The 25,279-nt window shown below is 28.2% G+C and overlaps 1 protein-coding gene across 5 annotated transcripts in view; it reads left to right on the top strand.

Moving 5' to 3' along the window:
- LOC111420706 (band 7 protein AGAP004871) overlaps positions 1 to 25,279 on the top strand; it is a 52,520-nt gene that overhangs the window by 14,337 nt on the left and 12,904 nt on the right. For 4 of the 5 annotated variants that reach the window (XM_071194671.1, XM_071194667.1, XM_071194663.1 and 1 more), the window contains 2 exons: positions 13,171 to 13,277; positions 18,786 to 18,858. In XM_071194671.1, coding sequence (XP_071050772.1) covers positions 13,171 to 13,277; positions 18,786 to 18,858 — 180 coding nt within the window. Of the gene's footprint in view, positions 1 to 8,142; positions 8,232 to 13,170; positions 13,278 to 18,785; positions 18,859 to 25,279 lie in introns of those variants that run through there. The other variant, XM_071194674.1, reaches the window with a different exon arrangement.

Below are 25,279 nucleotides of genomic sequence, written 5' to 3'. Positions count from 1 at the left end.
AAAATAATTTTTGACATCTAAATATTTCATCTTCAAAGTCCGATTACGAAAAGTTATTATTAATGCTGACGTTGAGGTTAACTTAATATCGGGTTTAGTATGATCATAAAGTTTTCTCTAATAAAACAACTAAGGTGAAACAACAACCTTTCGAAGTATGTTTAAGGGTTAATGGTGAAGTGCTATTAGTGGTGAAGTATACGTGATGATAAATTGTATGAATTTTGTAATAAAAGTTGCTAAAACCAAGGTACAATTTATCAATGTTTGTTTGTTATGGTTTATTTTGAAGTTAATGGATAACAGTAAAAGGGTTTTCTCATTATTCTTGTGTAAAGTTACTTTTTTAAATAAAAATATAATTTTTTTATAAATTGGTATTAAATCACCATTTTATTTATTTTTATGCACAATTTCTTCTTGGTGGCTATCTTCACATTACTCAATTAAAATTTGTTTGCCCATATAAAATCCCTCAATAAATATAAAAGGAAAACTAAAGTACCTACTTGTTTAGGTTGGTAGCAGCTAGAAGCTTATTCTAAGACGAGTGCCAAAACAAACCACTTAAAATATAACTAGAATTGTAGAAACAAGATCACCAATAACCCCGAACGTTAACGAAGTTTTCTTTGTCTTTTTTGTCAAATGTACTATATTGTGTTATATTAGGGATGATATTTAGCAATATCAAGATAAATGTTGATAGCTTATGAGCAAGATTGTGAAAGAAGCGAGGATATTGTTGGAAGATGTGATGGATAATCTAAAAAGAAACGCCATCGAGGGTGTTAGGAAAGATCAGAGACAGTGTTGAGAGATATTCGGGATAATATGTAAAGATAGCAAAGACAATTTTGAAAAATAACGATGCTTTCATCTATATTTTGAATGTATGATAATATTGAGTGATGTCAGAGACGATGTCGAAAAATATTAGAGGTAATGTTAATAGTGGAAAAGATGTTGGGTGTTGGTGTTGATGGATATAAAGAATAATATGGAGAGAGGTTCTTGCTATCAAGGGTGGTGTTTAACAATATCTAAACCGACATTAATGATCTGGACGATATTGAAGGAACCAGGATGTTGTTTAGAGTCTGATGATGATGTTGATATGAGTATAAGAGATACCAGTAATTATAATAAAAGCTATCAGTGATGATTGATTATCTGAAAAATATTGAGGGATGCTGAGGGCAATGTTGACGAAGATTATGAACGACAATAAATGATTTAAAAGATATTGAGGAAGGACAGGACAGCGTTAAAAGATACCAGAGATAATGTGAAGATATGATATTGATGATGTTGAAACAGCTCAGTGACGATATTGATAGATACTAGCAATGATATTGAGAGAAACCAGGACTTATACGGATAATATACTGTGATGACACACCTGAAGACAAGAGAGTCAACAATGATATAAGAAGGGACAGAATAAAGTTAAAAGATCTGAGTGTTAATGTATAGGAATGATAACGTGAATGATGTTTAAGAAAGTCAACAACGATGTTGACGATCAGTGGTGATATTCAGGAACGATGATAAATGATAGAAAAGTTATTGAGGACAAAATAATGTTGAAAGATCCCAATGATCATGTATAGGAATGATACAGACGTTGTTGAAATAGGTCTTTGAAGATATTGGTAGATACTGCTAATGTTAGTATGAGAGATACAATGTCTTGCGATATTATATTGAGAAATTTTAGGAAACGTAGTGGGATGATGTGGTCACCAGTGATGTGACCCAGGACGGATTTGAGAGATATCAATGATAAAAAATATGAATAATAATGTTGATCGTTGAAAAGCAAGATGGTAAAAGATATCTAATGTGATATCTAAGGATAATGATGATATTGATAGAAAAAGGCCAATATTAACGAGATATTAACGCCAATAGTAACGATGTTGAGAAATATCAAATGTGATATATAATGATATTAATAACGGAGTTGATAGATGATGGGGAAAATAGTGAGCGAGATCAACATTAACCATATCTCAGTGATATTAAGGGATTTCAGCGATGATATTGAATAATATAAAAAAAACTGTTAAAAGGTGACGATGTTTTCCTCAATATCTTGATGGAGGCCAGCAGAATATTGAGTAATATAGAATCATATCATGTTATTGTGGTAATATTATTGTTAATGGTATTGTTAATAGCTTCTGCGAAAGATCATAGCGACCAGTTTATTCCTTTTCCACATTTATATAATATATATTCCATAACATCTATTAATAAATAATGAAACTTTATTGATTTCGTAGATTTGATGATATTTACCAAGTCGATTATTGGTGAAGTGGAGAAGAAGGAAATTACACATTGCTTTTGTGTTTCCTTTTTCCGTTTTGTTGACTTCCTAAATTTTATTGGCTTACATTTAATGTTATTATTTTATTGATTTTTATTATTGTTTTGCCTTAGTAAAATTTTAATTAATTTAATTCAAAAATTAAAAGTGATTGTTCAAAGCGGACGCCTTTATTGAAAAATACATACATTCTTTAGTAACTCTTGGAAATATGAAAGCTACATTCCAAGTTTACCAGTTGTCATAGTTCTTTAAAGCTCGCCAGGAAGAACTGAAAATTTAACAAATTATGCTCACATTGGAAAGTTGCTATCTCAAAAATGGAAAGTGATTTTTCAAAATGGATACTTTTATTGCAAAATGGATATATTCTTTAGTAATTCTTTGAAATATGAAAGCTACTTTCTAAGTTTACCATTCGTCACAGTTCTTTAAAGCTCACCAAGAAGAATTGAAAATTTATCAAATTGTGCTCACATTGGAAAGTTGCTATCTCAAAAATAAAAAGTAATTTTTCAAAACCGATACTTTTATAGCAAAATAGATATATTCTTTAGTAACTCTTTGAAATATCAAAGCTACTTTCCAAGTTTACCATTCGTCACAGTTCTTTAAAGCTGACCAAGAAAAATTGAAAATTTAACAAGTTGTGCTCACATTGGAAAGTTGCTATATCAAAAATAAAAAGTGATTTTTCAAAACGGATACTTTTATTGCAAAATAGATACATTCTTTAGTAACTTTTGGAAATATGAGTGCTACTTTCCAAGTTTACCATTCGTCACAGTTCTTTAAAGCTCACCAAGAAGAATTGAAAATGTTGCAAATTGTGCTCACATTGGAACGTTGCTATCTCAAAAATAAAAAGTGATTTTTCAAAACAAATACTTTTATTGCAAAATAGCTACATTCTTTTAAGTATGACAGCTACTTTCCAAGTTTACCATTCGTCACAGTTCTTTAAAGCTCACCAAGAAGAATTGAAAATTTAGCAAATTGTACTCACATTGGAAAGTTGCTATCTCAAAGATGAAAAGTGATTTTTCAAAACGGTTACTTTTATTGCAAAATAGATACATTCTTTAGTAATTTTTGGAAATATGAGAGCTACTTTCCAAGTTTACCATTCGTCATAGTTCTTTAAAGCTCACCAAGAAGTGTTAATAGATACTGGTAACGATGTTGAGAAATATCAAACGTGATATCTAACGATATTAATACCGATGTTGGGTTGGGTTGGGATATTGGTAGATAATGGGAAAAATAGTGAGTGAGATCAACATTGACCATATCTTAAGGGATTTCAGCGATGATATTGAATAATCCTCGAAATGACACGCTAATTCAGGATAGGATTGAGGACACTAAAGCAATTATTTTTTCATTCACCAATATTTCGCTTTCTTTATTAAAGCTTCTTCAGGGTGTGAATTTAAATTGATTTGAAAAGGCCGAAATTATTAATAAAATCAGTTCTTGTTATTTGACCGATGATCAACCTTTACGGTTCTCACATGGTTTGAGATGTACCTTGCAGCTGATTTTAGCCCTTTTCAAATCAATTTAAATTCAAACCCTGAAGAAGCTTTAATGAACAAAGCGAAATATTGGTGAATAAAAGAATAATTGTTCTTTAGTGTCCTCAATCCTATCCTGAATTAGCGTGTCATTTCGAGTTGCTAACGGCATTGAAGAAACAAATCTGCTGCTTAAATATTGAATAATATAAAAAAAGCTGTTAAAAAGTGACGATGTTTTCCTCGTTATCTTAAGGGAGGGCAGCAGAATGTAGAGTAATATAGAATCATATTATGTTATTCTGGTATTATTATTATTAATGGTATTGTTAATAGATTTTGCGAAAGATCATGGCGACCAGTTTATTCTGTTTCATTACTTATTAATATATGTATATTAATATATGTATGTATATTCCATAACATCTATTAATAAGTAATGAAACTTTATCGATTTCGTAGATTTGGTGATATTTACCAAGTCGATTATTCGTGTAAGTGGAGATGAAGGAAATTACACATCGCTTTTGTGTTTCCTCTTTCCGTTTTGTTGGCTTCTTACATTTTACTGTTATTATTTTATTGACTTTTCTTATTTCACAATTTTGTATATTTATTTTACCTATATTTTCATTATTTTATTTGCTTTATACGTGTCAATTAGTATTCAATACATACTACACGTGGTTTAATATAGCTTATGTAAGATTCTTCAAATTTATTTTCAAGTTCGCTTGAGCTAGGAGTAAAATCATATTGGTAGGTTTTGGTATAAGTTCTTAAGTCTTTTTTATATCATCACAAGAAATTCTAGATTCATCGGGTAAATACTGCAACAATACAAAGCTAACTAGAACAATGTTAAACTGTAGAGAGAAGTCTTGAACCACCTTAAAGAAAGTCAACGACAATATTGGAGAATATCACCAGCTATATGATGTTATGGATAATGATTAATGATATCAAGAACGATGTTGATAGATGATGGGGATGATGTTGGGGGAGGCCTAGATAGTGTTGAGAGATGTTAGAGACAATGTTAGAAGATAAAACGATACCAGTAACTATGTTGAAGATGATGTTAATAGATATAAGTGATTATCTTTTCAACTGCTCTTTGAATCAATCAGCACCATCATCCAAGGCAAATCAAAAAGCATCTCTTTGATCAGAAAAGCGCACAAATTCCAAATTGATGTAGTGTATGCCTTATTAGATATTGCTTCGAACAACATATTTATGCTGTACAAAACTATCTAGGTAATGAAGATATTAACCCTTTGTGTCCCGACGGTACTTTAAAGTACCTACCGGTAGTTCTAAACGCTCATTTTAAATCATTTTAAAAATAAAACATTGAGCTTTAATTTAAAATAATTCTCATTCCTTAATTTTAATAAACACGGTTTCCAGAAATTTTTAAATTAATATCTTGTATGTTTTGTTTCAACATTTTTTTTCTTAATATTTTTCCAATCCAACCCATCAATTATTATACATCATTTTAAAAAGAAAGCTTTGAGCTTTAATTTAAAAGAAGTTTCATTCTTTAATTTCAATAAATACGGCTTTCAGGAATTTTTTAATTAGCATCTTTTTTGACACTTTTAGGTTATACGAAAATGTAAGTTTTATTTCAACATTTTTTTTCTCAATATTTTTCCAATCCAACCCAACAATTATTATACATCATTTTAAAGAGAAAGCTTTCAGCTTTAATTTAGAATAAGTTTCATTCCTTAATTTCAATAAACACAGCTTCCAGGAATTTTTAAATTAGCATCTTTTTTCACATTTTTAAGTTATGTATACGAAAATGTAAGTTTAATTTCAAAATCTTTTTTCTTCATATTTTTGTGATACAACACAATCATTATTATACATCATTTTAAAAAGAAAGCTCTGAGCTTTAATTTAAAAGAAGTTTCATTTTTTAATTTCAATAAATACGGCTTTCAGGAATTTTTAAATTAGCATCTTTTTTGACACTTTTAGGTTATACGAAAATGTAAGTTTTATTTCAACATTTTTTTTCTCAATATTTTTCCAATCGAACCCAACAATTATTATACATCATTTTAAAGAGCAAGCTTTCAGCTTTAATTTAGAATAAGTTTCATTCCTTAATTTCAATAAACACAGCTTCCAGGAATTTTAAAATTAGCATCTTTTTTCACATTTTTAAGTTATGTATACGAAAATGTAAGTTTAATTTCAAAATCTTTTTTCTCCATATTTTTATGATACAACACAATCATTATTATACATCATTTTAAAAAGAAAGCTTTGAGCTTTAATTTAAAAGAAGTTTCATTCTTTAATTTCAATAAATACGGCTTTCAGGAATTTTTAAATTAGCATCTTTTTTGACACTTTTAGGTTATACAAAAATGTAAGTTTTATTTCAACATTTTTTTTCTCAATATTTTTCCAATCCAACCCAACAATTATTATACATCATTTTAGAGAGAAAGCTTTCAGCTTTAATTTAGAATAAGTTTCATTCCTTAATTTCAATAAACACAGCTTCCAGGCATTTTTAAATTAGCATCTTTTTTCACATTTTTAAGTTATGTATACGAAAATGTAAGTTTAATTTCAAAATCTTTTTTCTCCATATTTTTGTGATACAACACAACCATTATTATACATCATTTTAAACAGTAAGCTTTAAGCTTTAATTTAAAATAAGTTTCATTTCTTAATTTCAATAAATACGGCTTCCAGGGATTGTTGAATTAGCATCTTTTTTGACACTTAGATTTCACATTTTCACATTTTCGTCGTTCTGTAGCTACAGGTCTGATAAATAAATATTCAAATTTACTGGTCCACGAAAATGTCGTAGCGCAGGTTTAAAAGAAAGAGGAAGTAGTGAAAATTAACTAGTGCAATGGACTAAGTTGTAATGAAAGAAAAATCTGTTTTTCTAAATATCATAATGTGATTTAGCTATAGCAAGTGTTACTTATTTTCTAACGTAATAAAAAATGTATTATTATTATATTGGCAATACAAGTTTTTGTTTACTACAACATCACTAAAATATATGTTAATGCCTGATAGTACTCTCGAGTACCATTATCCCCCTGGAATGGGGGGATTGCATATTTTGCGAAAATTGATTCCAAATTCTGACACAAAGTTTCAAAATTTTTGACTTCCTGGGACACAAAGGGTTAAGAGAATTGCAATTTTAAAAAGTACTTAATTACGTGTTATAATTTTATTTACAATTTTATTAATTATTATTATGATTTAATATTTAAAGTTTTAATGAAATAACCCAACATTTCCCTGAGTTAAACTTTTTTTGACTTGTTCGAGGTTTATATCGTGTAGTGTATCACGCACGTTATTGAAATAACGTTTCATTACAGCAGCAATCATTAATATCAAATTAAGCCAATTCCGCAGCTTCATTCGAAATTCCATACTAACCTCTTTCCAGCATCATCTCGCTATCTGTTTGATAAATAATTCAAGCGAGTTATTTTCAAAACGGTGACTCACACTGTTTGTTTTATCTTAAAATTTGTCACGAACATTCTAAACCTTTGTTGTATTAGCGGAAAATGCGCATTTTGATAAAATATGTTTAATCTTTAAGCGTTGTTTAATTTTAATTTAATAATGTAATACAAAAATATTATAAACGAAAGTCCGGCGCCTTCGCCAAAAATATTATTATCCGTTTTCCAACAAAAATATCCTCTTAGAGCACTAAAAATAGAAATCGAATCACTTAAATATGTCCTGAATAAACCTACAACAACCTTTCTCCATTTCTCCACTCGAAACCGTAATCCTTGTTTCAGCGAAACACTTAAAAGACCAATTTTGGAGATCCCATTGTCTCCCTTCATCATTTCCCATTCTGTTTTACCCCCACTTCTAAGTTTACCCTTTTTCTACCTTTTACCATCACACTTTCTAGGAGAATTACACAACCCATTTCCATCTAGTCTTAATCAAGAGACGTCGCCTTCAGCGAAAGTCCATTTACTTCTTCTTGCGATTCTAGAAAATCCAATTCCGAAAGTTAGCCAACCGTTAACTTCGAGTTTTGTAATTGATTGTTATTCGCCCCTCATTGAAAAAGAAAAACTAAAAATAAAAATTAGTTAGTTTGAAATATTTTGTGATAAATCCAAACTCTTTTTAAAAAAGTTTTTCGCTGTTGTTTTAATATAAAAGCTTTCTCTGTTTCACTCACTCGGAAACGATCGGTTGCTTTCGGTTAGCTTTTGGGCGGGAGCAGCTTCACCATGAAGCTTTCGTAGTGCCGTCAGTTCCACTTTAGAGTACGTGCGTTCGTTTCAACCCTTCCATCATCTAGATACAAAAAAGCTCTTTTTTTAGAAGAAAAATGACTGAAGGTTAGTTTTATTTTATTAAAATGTTGAATGAAACTATCGATTTATTATTATTTTTGACACAACATTTTATATATTCTTTATAAAATCCCCTTGTGTAATATGTTTCAATGCTTTGTAAAAGCTTTACAAGCGATTTAGAAACGCTTTATGAATATAAGGAAAAATATTCAGTAGATTTTAGAATAAAATTAAAAAAAAAGATGAAGTATATCGTATTTACTTTGTAAATAGTGATTTTCTTTGAAAAATAAAAATGTAGGAAAGATGAGATGCTGACTAAAGCTTTGAAAGGGCGAGAACTTTGCCCTTTTCTTTTACGCAGTCACGTTTTTAGCCTTACCTATTATCCAAAGACGTGAACAACGTCAAGTTGACGGACGGTGTAAGTTAATTAAACGAATAAAAAATCTTATTTAATCTTAACTACATCTCACAATGTATTATTATTAATATGCGTAAATTTATATAATTTTGGTTAAATTAAAAAATGTATATCTCAAAAATGAAAAGTGATTTTTCAAAACGGATACTTTTATTGCAAAATAGATACATTCTTAAGTAATTCTTGCAAATATGAGAGCTACTTTCCAAGTTTACTATTCGTTACAGTTCTTTAAAGCTAACCAGGAAAAATTAAAATTTAGCATATTGTGCTCACATTGGAACGTTGCTATCTCAAAAATAAAAAGTGATTTTTCAAAACGAATACTTTTATTGCAAAATAGATACATTTTTTTAAATATGACAGCTACTTTCCAAGTTTACCATTCGTCACAGTTCTTTAAAGCTCTCCAAGAAGAATTAAAAATTTAGCAAATTGTACTCATATTGGAAAGTTGCTATCTCAAAAATGAATAGTGATTTTTCAAAGCGGATACGTTTATTGCAAAATAGATACATTCTTTAGTACTTCTTGGCAATATGAGAGCTACTTTCCAAGTTTAGCATTCGTCACAGTTCTTTAAAGCTCACCAAGAAGAATTGAAAATTTATCAAATTGTGCTCACATTGGAACGTTGCTATCTCAAAAATGAAAAGTGATTTTTCAAAACGGATACTTTTATTGCAAAATAGATGCATTCTTTTCAATATGACAGCTACTTTCCAAGTTTACCATTCGTCACAGTTCTTTAAAGCTCTCCAAGAAGAATTGAAAATTTAGCAAATTGTACTCATATTGGAAAGTTGCTATTTCAAAAATGAATAGTGATTTTTCAAAGCGGATACGTTTATTGCAAAATAGATACATTCTTTAGTACTTCTTGGCAATATGAGAGCTACTTTCCAAGTTTAGCATTCGTCACAGTTCTTTAAAGCTCACCAAGAAGAATTGAAAATTTATCAAATTGTGCTCACATTGGAACGTTGCTATCTCAAAAATGAAAAGTGATTTTTCAAAACGGATACTTTTATTGCAAAATAGATGCATTCTTTTCAATATGACAGCTACTTTCCAAGTTTACCATTCGTCACAGTTCTTTAAAGCTCTCCAAGAAGAATTGAAAATTTAGCAAATTGTACTCATATTGGAAAGTTGCTATCTCAAAAATGAATAGTGATTTTTCAAAGCGGATACTTTTATTGCAAAATAGATACATTCTTTAGTACTTCTTGGCAATATGAGAGCTACTTTCCAAGTTTAACATTCGTCACAGTTCTTTAAAGCTCACCAAGAAGAATTGAAAATTTATCAAATTGTGCTCACATTGGAACGTTGCTATCTCAAAAATGAAAAGTGATTTTTCAAAACGGATACTTTTATTTCAAAATAGATACATTCTTTTAAATATGACAGCTACTTTCCAAGTTTACCATTCGTCATAGTTCTTTAAAGCTCACTAAGAAGAATTGAAAATTTAACAAATTGTGCTGACATTGGAACGTTGCTATCTCAAAAATAAAAAGTGATTTTTCAAAACGGATACTTTTATTGCAAAATAGATACATTCTTTAGTAATTTTTGGAAATATGAGTGCTACTTTCCAAGTTTACCATTCGTCACAGTTCTTTAAAGCTCACCAAAAAGAATTGAAAATTTAACAAATTGTGCTCACATTGGAAAGTTGCTATCTCAAATATAAAAAGTGTTTTTTCAAAACGGATACTTTTATTGCAAAATAGATACATTCTTTAGTAACTTTTGGAAATATGAGAGCTACATTCCAAATTTACAATTCGTCACAGTTCTTTAAAGCTTAGCAACAATTATTGAAAATTTATCAAATTGTGCTCACATTGGAAAGTTGCTATCTCAAAAACTACTAGTGCTTTTTCAAAACGAATACTTTTATTGCAAAGTAGATACATTCTTTAGTAATTCTTAGAAATATGAGAGCTACTTTCCAAGTTTAGCATTCGTCACAGTTCTTTAAAGCTCACCAGGAAGAATTAAAATTTAGCAAATTGTGCTCACATTGGAACGTTGCTATCTCAAAAATAAAAAGTGATTTTTCAAAACGAATACTTTAATTGCAAAATAGATACATTCTTTTAAATATGACAGCTACTTTCCAAGCTTACCATTCGTCACAGTTCTTTAAAGCTCTCCAAGAAGAATTGAAAATTTAGCAAATTGTACTCATATTGGAAAGTTGCTATATCAAAAATGAATAGTAATTTTTCAAAGCGGATACTTTCATTGCTGAATAGATACATTATTTAGTACTTCTTGGAAATATGAGAGCTACTTTCCAAGTTTAGCATTCGTGACAGTTCGTTAAAGCTCACCAAGAAGAATTGAAAATTTATCAAATTGTGCTCACATTGGAACGTTGCTATCTCAAAAATGAAAAGTGATTTTTCAAAACGGATACTTTTATTGCAAAATAGATACATTCTTTTCAATATGACAGCTACTTTCCAAGTTTACCATTCGTCGTAGTTCTTTAAAGCTCTCCAGGAAGAATTGAAAATTTAGCAAATTGTGCTCACATTGGAACGTTGCTATCTCAAAAATAAAAAGTGATATTTCAAACGGATACTTTTATTGCAAAATAGATACATTCTTTAGTAATTTTTGGAAATATGAGAGCTACTTTCCAAGTTTACCATTCGTCACAGTTTTTTGAAGTTCACCAAGATGATTTGAAAATTTAACAAATTGTGCTCACATTTGGAATTAGCTATCTCAAAAATAAAGTGATTTTTCAAAACGGACAATGTTATTGCAAAATAGATACTTTCTTTAGCAACTCTTGGAAATATGAGAGCTACATTCCAAGTTTACATTTCGTCACAGTTCTTTAAAGCTCACCAAGAAGAATTGAAAATTTTGCAGATTGTGCTCACATTGGAAAGTTGCTATCTCAAAAAAGAAAAGAGATTTTTTAAAACCGATACTTTTATTGCAAAATAGATACATTCTTTAGTAATTCTTGGAAATATGAGACCTACTTTCCAAGTTTACCATTCGACACAGTTCTTTAAAGCTTACCAAGAAGAATTGAAAATTTATCAAATTGTGCTCACATTGGAAAGTTGCTATCTCAAAAATGAAAAGTGATTTTTCAAAACGGATACTTTTATTGCAAAATAGATACATTCTTTAGTACTTCTTGGAAATATGAGAGCTACTTTCCCAGTTTACCACACATCACAGTTCTTTAAAGCTCACCAAGAAGAATTGAAAATTTATCAAATTGTGCTCACAGAGGAAAGTTGCTATCTCAAAAACGAAAAGTGATTTTTCAAAACGGATATTTTTATTGCAAAATAGATACATTCTTTACTAATTCTTGGAAATATGAGAGCTACTTTCCAAGTTTACTATTCGACACAGTTCTTTAAATCTAACCAAAAAGAATTGAAAATTTAACAAATTGTGCCCACATTGGAAAGTTGCTATCTCAATAATGAAAAGTGATTTATTAAAACCGATAATTTTATTGCAAAATAGATACATTGTTTAGTACTTCTTAGAAATATGAGAGCTACTTTCAAAATTTACCATTCGTCACAGTTCTTTAAAACTCACCAAGAGGACTTGAAAATTTAACGAATTGTGCTCGCATTGGAAAGTTGCTATCTCAAAAATGAAAAATGATTTTTCAAAACGGATACTTTTATTGCAAAATAGATACATTCTTTAGTAATTCTTTGAAATGTGAAAGCTACTTTCCAAGTTTACCATTCCTCACAGTTCTTTAAAGCTCACCAAAATAGAAAATTTATCAATTTGTATTTACATTGGAATGTTGCTATCTCAAAAATGATTTTTTAAAGCGGATACTTTTATTGCAAACTACAGTGAAATTCCCCTAACTCGAATTTCACTGTATATGCATTCTCAATATGGCATCTCATAGTATTTTAAACTTAGTTATGAATATTTGAAAATCTAAATTATTTAGATCAAATTAAAAACGAATTGTATCACAAAAACTAAAAATGATTTTTCAAAATAGATACTTTTATTTATCTACTCATAATACTTTAATGGATAATTGTATTTGCTGTGGTATTTTTGTATTGGGAGTGTTTATTACGTGTACACCCTATTTTATAAGAACTTTATCATTTATTCCATCAATACGACTTTTAATTACATTTTTAAATTAAAACTCACATTAATAATACGGCATCCATCAATTATTTAAGATAAAACCTTTTAGATAAATGAACAAACGTTAACAATATTGAATCAAAAGAAACGCAAACATTTTTCTTTTTATTTGATAAAACAATGCCGTATGTAGCACCAATTCTTGGCATTCTTTCAACTTGGATCCGAGACGTATGCATTTAATAAACATTGCGTCGAGACCGGAAATATCTCCGGAAAGCCATTCGAAAAGCCCCGGAGTTTCTGTTAGATAAGCGATCCGCGACATACATATTAAATTTACATTCTGTTCCGGTTGTATATCATTCTTTGTCTCAGGATAACAAAAAAAATGTTGGAAGGGAGTTTTAAACTAATTTCATTTTCTTTCTTTTTTAGCCGAACAAGTAGTAGAAGAAGCAAAAACATGCGGAAGAATTCTAGTAGTTTTGTCTTGGATTGTCGTGGTTCTGACGATGCCGTTCTCCCTCTTTGTCTGTTTCAAGGTAAATTTTGCTTTATAAACGTCGTTGAAGTTTGTCTAATTAGTGTACATACACATAACAACGGGAACTAAACCACCGCCACGGTTCTTGTCCCTTATTAACTATGTATTTAGGGTGAGACGTTAATTAAAGTGAGGCTTCGCACATCCGATAGAATCATAGAGATGAACGACGACGATGGATGGCAGGAAGCGAAACTCCACCAAAGTTTGGCAACCACGTTAAATCGGCTCGATACTGAGTTCGTGGTATTGATTTTGAGGTGTGCTATTTCGACGATCGTCAATTTACTCTTTGTCTTTATTTTTCTTAATTATACCGGTTTTTGAAATTCTCAGTTTGTTTGGAATTTGAAGGGGGAGAAATTCAATTTAGTCGGGTAATGTGGAGTATTTAATAAAAGGGGAGGTGATACCTGTTGACATTCTTGGGTGGTGGGTTTAATCTTTTCAGGAAAATGGGGAAGTCGTTTGATAAAGCTAAAATATTTATTAATCCTAAACTAATTAATGAAGTCGTAAATTATATTTAAAGTAAAAAATTATTTTTCGTGGAAAAATCTCTACTAATAACGATTATTGTTGCGGTTTTACGATCCCTGAACGTAAACATCGTTATCTTCAAGTTATACAGGGAAAAGCGTGCATATTTATAGTCCATAACGTTTCCACGGAAACGAGACGGCTTTGTTTTTTTGTTGTCGTTTGTTTCACCCTGAAGTGCTCGGCGTATCTGGACTTTACAATACATTGTATATACAGTGTCCAACGAAAAGTTATGACAAAAAAAATACACGATAATATCGAAATTTACAGAAAAAATAAATTTAAGAAATCATATCGGCTGTATTTTTAAGAATCTTGATATGATATGTATGTTAAATTGAAGCTTAAAGATTCTAATTTATGATATGATATAAAAATTATGAGATAATATTATTGAAATTTCCAGGAAAAAGTTATAAAAGAAGCAATTCTCAAATTTATGAAAAGAAATAATTCTAAATTGAAAAGAAAATCATATCGACTGTATTTTTAAGGTTCGTGACATGATTTGTATGTTAAATTGAAGCTTCAAGATTCGCGTTTATGATAGGATATAAAAACTATGTGATGATATCAATGAAATTTCCAGAAACAAATTATTAAAGACATGGTCAAATTCATAAATCAAACATAATGCAAATTTTCAAAAAATCATATTAGCTGTATTTTTAAGAATCTTGATATGATATGTATGTTAAATTGCAGCTTAAAGATTCTAGTTTATGATGTGATATAAAAATTATGAGATAATATTATTGAAATTTCCAGGAAAAAGTTATAAAAGAAGCAATTCTCCAATTTATGAAAAAAAAATAACTCTAAATTAAAGAAAATCATATCGACTGTATTTTTAAGGTTCATGACATGATTTATATGTTAAATTGAAGCTTAAAGATTCTCGTTTATGATATGATATAAAAACTATGTGATGATATTAATGAAATTTCCTGAAAAAATTATTGTAGAAATTGTCAAATTTATAAATCAAACATAATGCAAGTTTTCAAAAAATCATATTAACTGTATTTTTAAGAATCTTGATATGATATGTATGTTAAATTGCAGCTTAAAGATTCTAGTTTATGATGTGATATAAAAATTATCAGATAATATTATTGAAATTTCCAGGAAAAAGTTATAAAAGAAGCAATTCTCAAATTTATTAATATAGAATAACTCTAAATTTAAAAAGATCATATCGACTGTATTTTTAAGGTTCATAAAATGATTTGTATGTTAAATTGAAGCTTCAAGATTCTCGTTTATGACAGGATATAAAAACTATATGATGATATTAATGAAATTTTCAGAAAAAAATTATTAAAGAAGAAATTGTCAAATTTATAAATCAAACATAATACAAATTTTCAAAAAATCATATTAACTGTATTTTTAAGAATCTTGATATGATATGTATGTTAAATTGAAGCTTAAAAATTCTAGGTTATGATACAATATAAAAATTATGAGATAATATTATTGAAATTTCCAGGAAAAAGTTATAAAAGAAGCAATTCTCAAATTTATGAATAAAAAATAACTCTAAATTAAAAAAAAAACATATCGACTGTATCTTTAAGGTTCATGATATGATTTGTATGTTAAATTGAAGCTCAAAGATTCTCGTTTATGATATGATATAAAAACTGTGTGATGATATTAATGAAATTTCCAGAAACAAATTATTAAAGAAATAGTCAAATTTATAAATCAAACATAATGCAAATTTTCAAAAAATCATATTAACTGTATTTTTAAGAATCTTGATATGATATGTATGTTAAATTGCAGCTTAAAGATTCTAGTTTATGATGTGATATAAAAATTATGAGATAATATTATTGAAATTTCCAGGAAAAAGTTATAAAAGAAGCAATTCTCAAATTTATTAATAAAGAATAACTCTAAATTTAAAAAGATCATATCGTCTGTATTTTTGAGGTTCATAAAATGATTTGTATGTTAAATTGAAGCTTAAAGATTCTCGTTTATGATATGATATAAAAACTATATGATGATATTAATGAAATTTCCAGAAAAAAATTATTAAAGAAGAAATTGCCAAATTTAGAAATCAAACATAATGCAAATTAAAAAAAAATCATATTGACTGTATTTTAAGAATCTTGATATGATATGTATGTTGAATTGAAGTTTAAAGATTCAAGTTTATGATACGATATAAAAATTATGAGATAATATTATTAAAATTTCCAGGAAAAAGTTATAAAAGAAGCAATTTTCAAATTTATGAATAAAAAATAACTCTAAATTTAAAAAAATCATATCAACTGTATTTTTAAGGTTCATGATATGATTTGTATGTTAAATTGAAGCTTAAAGATTCTCGTTTATGATATGATATAAAAACTATATGATGATATTAATGAAATTTCCAGGAAAAAGTTATAGAAAAAGCAATTCTCAAATTTATGAATAAAGAATAACTCTAAATTTAAAAAAATCATATCGACTGTATTTTTAAGGTTCATGACATGATTTATATGTTAAATTGAAGCTTAAAGATTCTCGTTTATGATATGATATAAAAACTATGTGATGATATTAATGAAATTTATTGAAAAAATTATTGTAGAAATTGTCAAATTTATAAATCAAACATAATGCAAGTTTTCAAAAAATCATATTAACTGTATTTTTAAGAATCTTAATATGATATGTATGTTAAAGTGAAGCTTAAAGATTCTAGTTTATAATATGATATAAAAATTATGAGATAATATTATTGAAATTGCCAGGAAAAAGTTATAAAAGTAGCAATTCTTACATTTATGAATAAAAAATAATTCTAAATTGAAAAAAAAATCATATCGACTGTATTTTTAAGCTTCATGATATGATTTGTATGTTATATTGAAGCTTCAAGATTCTCGTTTATGACAGGATATAAAAACTATATGATGATATTAATGAAATTTTCAGAAAAAAATTATTATAGAAATTGTCAAATTTATAAATCAAACATAATACAAATTTTCAAAAAATCATATTAACTGTATTTTTAAGAATCTTAATATGATATATATGTTAAAGTGAAGCTTAAAGATTCTAGTTTATAATATGATATAAAAATTATGAGATAATATTATTGAAATTGCTAGGAAAAAGTTATAAAAGTAGCAATCCTCAAATTTATGAATAAAAAATAATTCTAAATTGAAAAAAAAATTATATCAACTGTATTTTTAAGAATCTTGATATGATTTGTATGTTAAATTGAAGCTTAAAAATTCTAGGTTATGATACAATATAAAAATTATGAGATAATATTATTGAAATTTCCAGGAAAAAGTTATAAAAGGAGCAATTCTCAAATTTATGAATAAAAAATAACTCTAAATTAAAAAGAAATCATATCGACTGTATCTTTAAGGTTCATGATATGATTTGTATGTTAAATTGAAGCTTAAAGATTCTCGTTTATGATATGATATAAAAACTATGTGATGATATCAATGAAATTTTCAGAAACAAGTTATTAAAGAAATAGTCAAATTTATAAATTAAACATAATGTCAAATTGTCAAAAAATCATATTGGCAGTATTTTTAAGAATCTTGTAATAATATGTATGTTAAATTGATGCTTAAAGATTCTAGTTTATGATATGATATAAAAATTATATGATGATATTATTGAAATTTCCAGGAGAAAGTTATAAAAAAAGCAATTCTCCAATTTATGAATAAAAAATAACTCTAAATTTAAACATATCATATCGACTGTATTCTTAAGGTTCCTGATATGATTTGTATGTTAAATTGAAGCTTAAAGATTCTAGTTTATAATATGATATAACAATTATGAGATAATATTATTGAAATTTCCAGGAAAAAGTTATAAAAGCAGCAATTCTCAAATTTATGAATAAAAAATAATTCAAAATTGAAAGAAAAATCATATCGACTGTATTTTTAAGCTTCGTGATATGATTTGTGTGTTAAATTGAAGCTTCAAGATTCTCGTTTATGACAGGATATAAAATCTATATGATGATATTAATGAAATTTCCAGAAAAAAATTATTATAGAAATTGTCAAATTTATAAATCAAACAATACAAATTTTCAAAAAATCATATTAACTGCATTTTTAAGAATCTTGATAGGATATGTATGTTAAATTGAAGCTTAAAGATTCTAGGTTATGATACGATATAAAAATTATGAGACAATATTATTGAAATTTCCAGGAAAAAGTTATAAAAGAAGCAATTCTCCAATTTATGAAAGAAAAATAACTTTAAATTAAAAAAAATCATATCGACTGTATTTTTAAGATTCATGATATGATTTGTATGTTAAATTGAAGCTGAAAGATTCGCGTTTATGATATGATATAAAAACTATAAGATAATATTGAAATCTCCAGCAAAAATCCATCTTGAAAATATGTTAGATCAAAAGATCGGATATAAGCACATTCCATTTAAACAAAATTTCAGAAAGTTGATGCAATAAAACTAAAAGAAAACATGGTGTTGCTGACTTTTTGTCGGATACTGTATATAATTTTTTATAAACACAATTTTCTGCCAAACAGAATTCTTTATTATTGTCTTCCATGCCATTTTCCAATTCAATATTACAATAAAAAGATAATGAAATAGTAGTAGTACATTAAAGATTATCTTTTGATGGTTTGAAAAATCGATTAAAACTCGTTTTGTTTTGCCAGTTCCGGATGCTAATCAAGTCCATTTGCAATTCATCCCGACAGCAAAACAACCGGACCGCTTCGGAACTAATCCATGTCTTAATGGACTGAGCTGCCATTGCCCCAGTTTTCGTCCCCTAACTCTTTAAGCTCTCTTTTCAATTCAAACCGAATGAGGAAATAAAATTTTTATCACGTACCACTCCTTTACTTCTCAAAATAACCCGGTTTAATTATAAAATTGCGTTTTTTATGGAATTTACGATTTTTTTTCTGTTTTTTTTTAGGTAGTTCAAGAATATGAAAGAGCGGTCATTTTTAGGCTTGGTCGTCTTTTATCCGGCGGGGCAAAAGGACCTGGTAAGAAATTTATTTCAAAATTAATAATCTTCGTGATAAATCTCAAATGAATAATCTCAATTGAGTGGGTTGTATGATATTGAATTAACCGGGTAAAATTGAAGCACACAGAACTAATTAAACTGCATGCGAAATCGTCAGGGTTTCCGAAGCACTTCCGGGCATTGTGTCTCAAAACCGACGTCGGTCGCATAAAGGATGCACAAGTATACCGGGGGTGGTACTTCACAAAATAACAGCTCGCGTGGACGTATAAAGTGATATATGGAACTTCGTACTTACTTCTAACTAGAAATGTTGTTTACGACTTTTAACTCCATAACGTTAAACGAATAAAAAGCTTGGTTTTTCAGGTTTGGAGCTTATCCCCCATAACTCTGAAATCGTTTCAGAATCCGTTGAGTTTGTTCATTTGAATAATGCAGTTTGTAAATTGCCAGAGAATTACTCTAGTTCCAGATTATCAAATGAAGTATTCCATTGTTATTAAAATTAACTTATCGCAATTAAATAGTTCTATTCTAAAGCATTAATTTAAATTTTATGCAAATTCACCTATCGTACAAGTTATTTGAATGTCTCTGCGAAATGAATTAAGCAATGTCGAGCTATATCAATTAAGAAATTTAACGTATTAAAATTAACTACGTGTTATACAGAGTTAATAAAGCATTCTAGAAAATCAATCTTTCATGGCGTCCTTATATTGATATAAATCGTTAACTACAATGTGTTCCAATACTTTGGGTAATAGTAAAGAATACGACCTGATTGGTCTTCTGGGTGGTAGAACTTCAACATTTTATTTATCTTCTAAAGGCAAAAATTCAAAAATTTGAGAATGTACAACAAATTTGAAATGTACAAAATGTAATAAAATGCGAACCTGAGCTACTTTTTTGTGAAACTTACAATAGCGCAAACCAAATTTTCATAGTCCTCTTCGTTTTTGATATACAGGGAGTGTTTCAAAATTTACGATTTTCAGACACCCCTCTATGTCGGCTATCCGTAGCGTTATAAAGTGTTATAAAGAGTTAAGTATTTTAGAAGTTGAGTATTCAGTATTTGAGTTGTGTTTATAACTCAAAAACCGTGATGACTAGAAAAATTCTACGTGCACCATTGGATTCCACGTGAAAAAATCTATTAGAACCGGTTTTTACTTTTTTACTAAGTTTCCGGATAGCCGAGATACAGGAGGTGTCTGAAAATCGTAAATTTCAAACACTCCCTGTATATCAAAAACGAAGAGGACTGAAAATTTGGTTTGCGCCATTGTAAGTTTCACAAAAAAGTAGCTCAGGTTCGTGAAAGCCTCAATTTTCTATCTTTCATAATAACTGAGATACCCTACAAACCCATCGAAATTTGGACACCCTGTACATTCTCTAATAAAAAGATAAAATGTGAATAGAACGATAGAAGATAGATGTTTCAATAAATGCTCGGATTTATCACGTTTATAAATCGTTCTTGAGGAAGTCCCCTCTTCTAACAACTCCAAACATGTAAACAAAATCATATTGACTGTATTTTTAAGAATTTTGATATGAAATGTATGTTAAATTGAAGCTTAAAAATTCTAGTTTAAGATACGATATAAAAATTATGAGATAATATTATTGAAATTTCGAGGAAAAAGTTATAAAAGGAGCAATTCTCAAATTTATGAATAAAAAATAACTCTAAATTTAAAAAGATCATATCGACTGTATTTTTAAGGTTGATGATATGATTTGTATGTTAAATTGAAGCTTAAAGATTCTGGTTTATGATATGATATAAAAGTTATATGATGATATCAATGAAATTTCCAGAAACAAATTATTAAAAAATGGTCAAATTTATAAATCATACATAATGCAAATTTTCAAAAAATCATATTAACTGTAGTTTTAAGAATCTTGATATGATATGTATGTTAAATTGAAGCTTAAAGATTCTGGTTTATGATATGATATAAAAACTATATGATGATATTAATGAAATTTCCAGAAAAAAATTATTAAAGAAGAAATTGTCAAATTTATAAATCAAACATTATATCAAATTTTCAAAAAATCATATTGTCTGTATTTTTAAGAATCTTGTAATAATATGTATGTTAAATTGAAGCTTAAAGATTCTAGTTTATTATATGATATAAAAATTATGCGATAATATTATTGCAATTTCCAGAAAAACGTTATAAAAGAAGCAATTCTTCAATTTATGAATAAAAAATCTCTAAATTAAAAAACATCATATCGACTGTATCTTTAAGGTTCATGATATCATTTGTATGTTAAATTGAAGCTTAAAGATTGTCGTTTATGATATGACATAAAAACTATATGATGATATTAATGAAATTTCCAGAAAAAAATTATTAAAGAAGAAATTATCAAATTTATAAATCAAACATTATGTCAAATTTTCAAAAAATCATATTGACTGTATTTTTAAGAATCTTGATATGATATGTAGGATAAATTAAAGCTTAACGATTCTAGTTTATGATGTGATATAAAAATTATGAGATAATATTATTGAAATTTCCAGGAAAAAGTTATAAAAGAAGCAATTCTCAAATTTATGAATATAAAATAGCTCTAAATTAAAAAAAAATCATATCGACTGTATTTTTAAGGTTCATGATATCATTTGTATGGTAAATTGAAGCTTAAAGATTCTCGTTTATGATATGATATAAAAACTATATGATGATATTAATGAAATTTCCATAAAAAAATTATCATTGAAGAGATTGTCAAATTTATAAATCAAACATACTGTCAAATTGTCAAAAAATCATATTGACAGTATTTTTAAAAATCTTGTAATAATATGTATGTTAAATTGAACCTTAAAGATTCTCGTTTATGATATGATATAGAAACTATATGATAATATTAATGAAATTTCCAGGAAAAAGTTATAAAAAAAATGCAATTCTCCAATTTATGAATAAAAAATAACTCTAAATTTAATAACAATTGTAGACCTTTTTGTAAAGAATTTGGATAATCTTGGATCATGCGTTTTATCTTCGAGATAGAAGTCAGGGGAAGAAATTTAAATCAGCAATCATTTTCTTACTTCAGGTTTAGTAACTCTTGATGTAAAAGCTTTCTCTCTCACAACCAGCAAGATTCTTTTAGACAAAAAATCACACGGTGTCTAATCGAAGTTTCTCGCAATCCAAGAAATTGATCCTTCTTTATCTTTCCATCTATTCGGTTAAGTCTCGTTCAATTATTGGCTTATAGCCCACACCATACCATCGTGACACTACGTTGGTCGAAGTGTTAGATTTTTTTCTAGAAAACTAAGTATCTCTTCTTTATCTTTGTGGCAAAACCTTTCCGACGACTTCCGGAGACCAAATAAAGCTTTGGATTCTAGATATGTTATTGAGACACGATTAAATCCGCGTAGAAAAGAACACTAGAAAAAGGATATCATTTAAAACATAGAAATTTCAATAAATTTTAATAAACAATAGTATAGCCCAGGGCTTAATTGCTTTGTGTTGGATCTGGTTTCAGTGGATGTGCATATTTCGGTGTGGAAGAGCTAGATTGAGTTGAACTATTTAAATAAGTAAAGTTTATACATACATATAATGTTGAAATAAGCTGTAAAGCATATGAGTTCGTTTTGATGATGTGCCTGGTTTAGAAATAAATAAATTGAATTGGGTTTGGAAAAAAAAATGTTAGGGGTCTTTTATAAGCCTGTACTTGGAAGTTTAGATATATGAGATGGTGAATATGCATAGAAAGAAAAGTGAGAGAAAATGAGAAAGTGGAGAGATTCTGAAAGAATGATATTAAGATTTGGTGGGATGCAGCCTAATATACTGAGTTGTAACAACAACTGGAACTTAGCAAAAAAGGCTAACAGGTGTTTTTTTCTGGAAGAAAACCCCTCATTGTCAACCCAACCCAATATTTTGTTTTAGCTTTACTTTATGCTTATCTCATAAAGGGCATGATGAGGATTTAGTACTGTTTTTAGTTTAACCTTACCATTGCATGCACATCAGATGAAGTAGTGTATTCGATATAGTTGCCTCATTCCGATATGCAACATCCCCGTGCACTAACTTTTAGCTATTTATCGCATAGTCTCAGAGTCCAACCACGTCCTGAGAAGTTTCGGCAAAACAAAATATTACATTATCTCTTCCAATCCTTGACTACATAAGATAGGCAGTACTTTGACTATCCAGGATTGTTAAGTCATGATCTAGCGTGGATGCAAGAAGATCAAGTACTCACCCTCTTTAGTTAAGGAGACGTCAGTGTCGTTTCTTAAAAGTGTAGTAGCACACTGTTCGTCGATTGCAGTCACCAAGAAGATTAACTGCTTTACTTGAAGCTTACTTGAATTTCTGTACTATGACTTGGAGAATTTTGGGCAAAAATAATGATTCTAGGAATACAATCTTATAGACTTTGGTAAACTTCTCGAGCTTTGTTTCCCAAGCTTCCATAAGAAGAGCAAGGACGAATCATTACATGTAAAATTACAGAGCTCAACATCCGGTGAAGTGGGGAGTAAGAAAATTCGTTGAAAATGTTTCTATTTAATATCGTTTTGGACGAAGCGGTTTCTAAGATTAATTCTGGAAATTCTATCAGTGACGAGGTGAGAGTCGCTGCTATTAAATTAGCCGACGATCTCGTGCAGATACAGAACTCTGAAATCGATGTCTAACACTTTCAATTTAGTGACTCGATTTTTTATGGAAGTAGATGAACTTGAAGAATTAGCCATCTGGTTGTTGACTTTTCTGCACTCACGGGGAGAAATCTTTGCTAGAAATGAAATGCTAGAAATCATTTACAAATTTTGTTTAATTTTTGTTGTTAAGCTTATAATTTTATTAATAAACGCTGTTGTTTTCAAAACGATTTGCTAATACGCCGATTTATTACGATTTTTTGACGTTGATCCTAATTGATCCAGAGAAGTGAGAAGAACAGATTGATGTTTAAGAGTTGATATCTCAAGAATTAAAAGATATTTTAGAAAACGATCTGTTTCGTTGAAAAGCTTATAATTTCATTAATAAACACTGATGGTTTCAAATCGATTTGTTAATATTCCGATTTATTACGATTTTTTGAATTTGACCCAAATTAATACATAGAAGTATGAATAATACATATTGATGTTTAAAAGTTCATATCTCAAGAACTAAAAGATATTTTAATAAACGGTCTTCATCGTTGAAAAGCTTATAATATTATTAATAAACGCTGATAGTTTCAAAATGATTTTTTAATATTCCGATTTATTATGATTTTTTGAAGTTGACCAAAATCAATCCATAAAAGTGAGAATAAAACAGGTTGATGTTTAAGAGTTGATATCTCAAGAACTAAAAGATATTTTAGAAAACGGTCTTTTTTGTTGAAAAGCTTATAATTTTGTTAATAAACGCTGATGGTTTCAAAATGATTTATTAAAATTCCAATTTATTACGATTTTCTAAACGTGACCCAAGTTAATCCATAGAAATGAGAATAAAACAGATTGATATTTAAGAGGTGATATCTCAAGAACCAAAAAATATTTTAAAAAACGGTTTGTTTTGCTGAAAAGCTTATAATTTTATTAATAAACGCTGATGGTTTCAAAACTATTTGTTAATATTCCGATTTATTACGATTTTTTGAAGATGACCCAAATTAATGCATAGAAGTGAGAATAATACAGATTGATGTTTAAGAGTTGATATTTCAAGAACTAAAAGATATTTTAAAAAACGGTTTATTTTGTTGAAAAGCTTATAATTTTATTAATAAACGCTGATGGTTTCAAATCGATTTGTTAATATTCCGATTTATTACGATTTTTTGAATTTGACCCAAATTAATCCAAAGAAGTATGAATAATACATATTGATGTTTAAAAGTTCGTATCTCAAGAACTAAAAAATATTTTAATAAACGGTCTTTTTCGTTGAAAAGCTTATAATATTATTAATAAACGCTGATAGTTTCAAAATAATTTATTAATATTCCGATTTATTATGATTTTTTGAAGTTGACCAAAATCAATCCATAAAACTGAGAATAAATCAGGTTGATATTTAAGAGTTGATGTCTCAAGAACTACAAGATATTTTAGAAAACGAGCTTTTTTGTTGAAAAGCTTATAATTTTATTAATAAACGCTGATGGTTTCAAAACTATTTGTTAATATTCCTATTTATTACGATTTTTTGAAATTGACCCAAATTAATTCATAGAGAATAATACAGATTGATGTTTAAGGGTTGATATCTCAATAACTAAAAGATATTTTACAAAACGGTCTTTTTTGTTGAAAAGCTTATAATTTTATTAATAAACGCTGATGGTTTCAAAATGATTTATTAAAATTCCTATTTATTACGATTTTCTAAAGGTGACCCAAGTTAATCCAT

The sequence above is a fragment of the Onthophagus taurus genome, chromosome 1 (assembly GCF_036711975.1).
Source record: "Onthophagus taurus isolate NC chromosome 1, IU_Otau_3.0, whole genome shotgun sequence".
In the NCBI taxonomy this organism is placed as follows: domain Eukaryota; kingdom Metazoa; phylum Arthropoda; class Insecta; order Coleoptera; family Scarabaeidae; genus Onthophagus; species Onthophagus taurus.
Note: the sequence above shows the minus strand (reverse complement) of the source record. Positions and strands in the feature narration are given on the sequence as shown.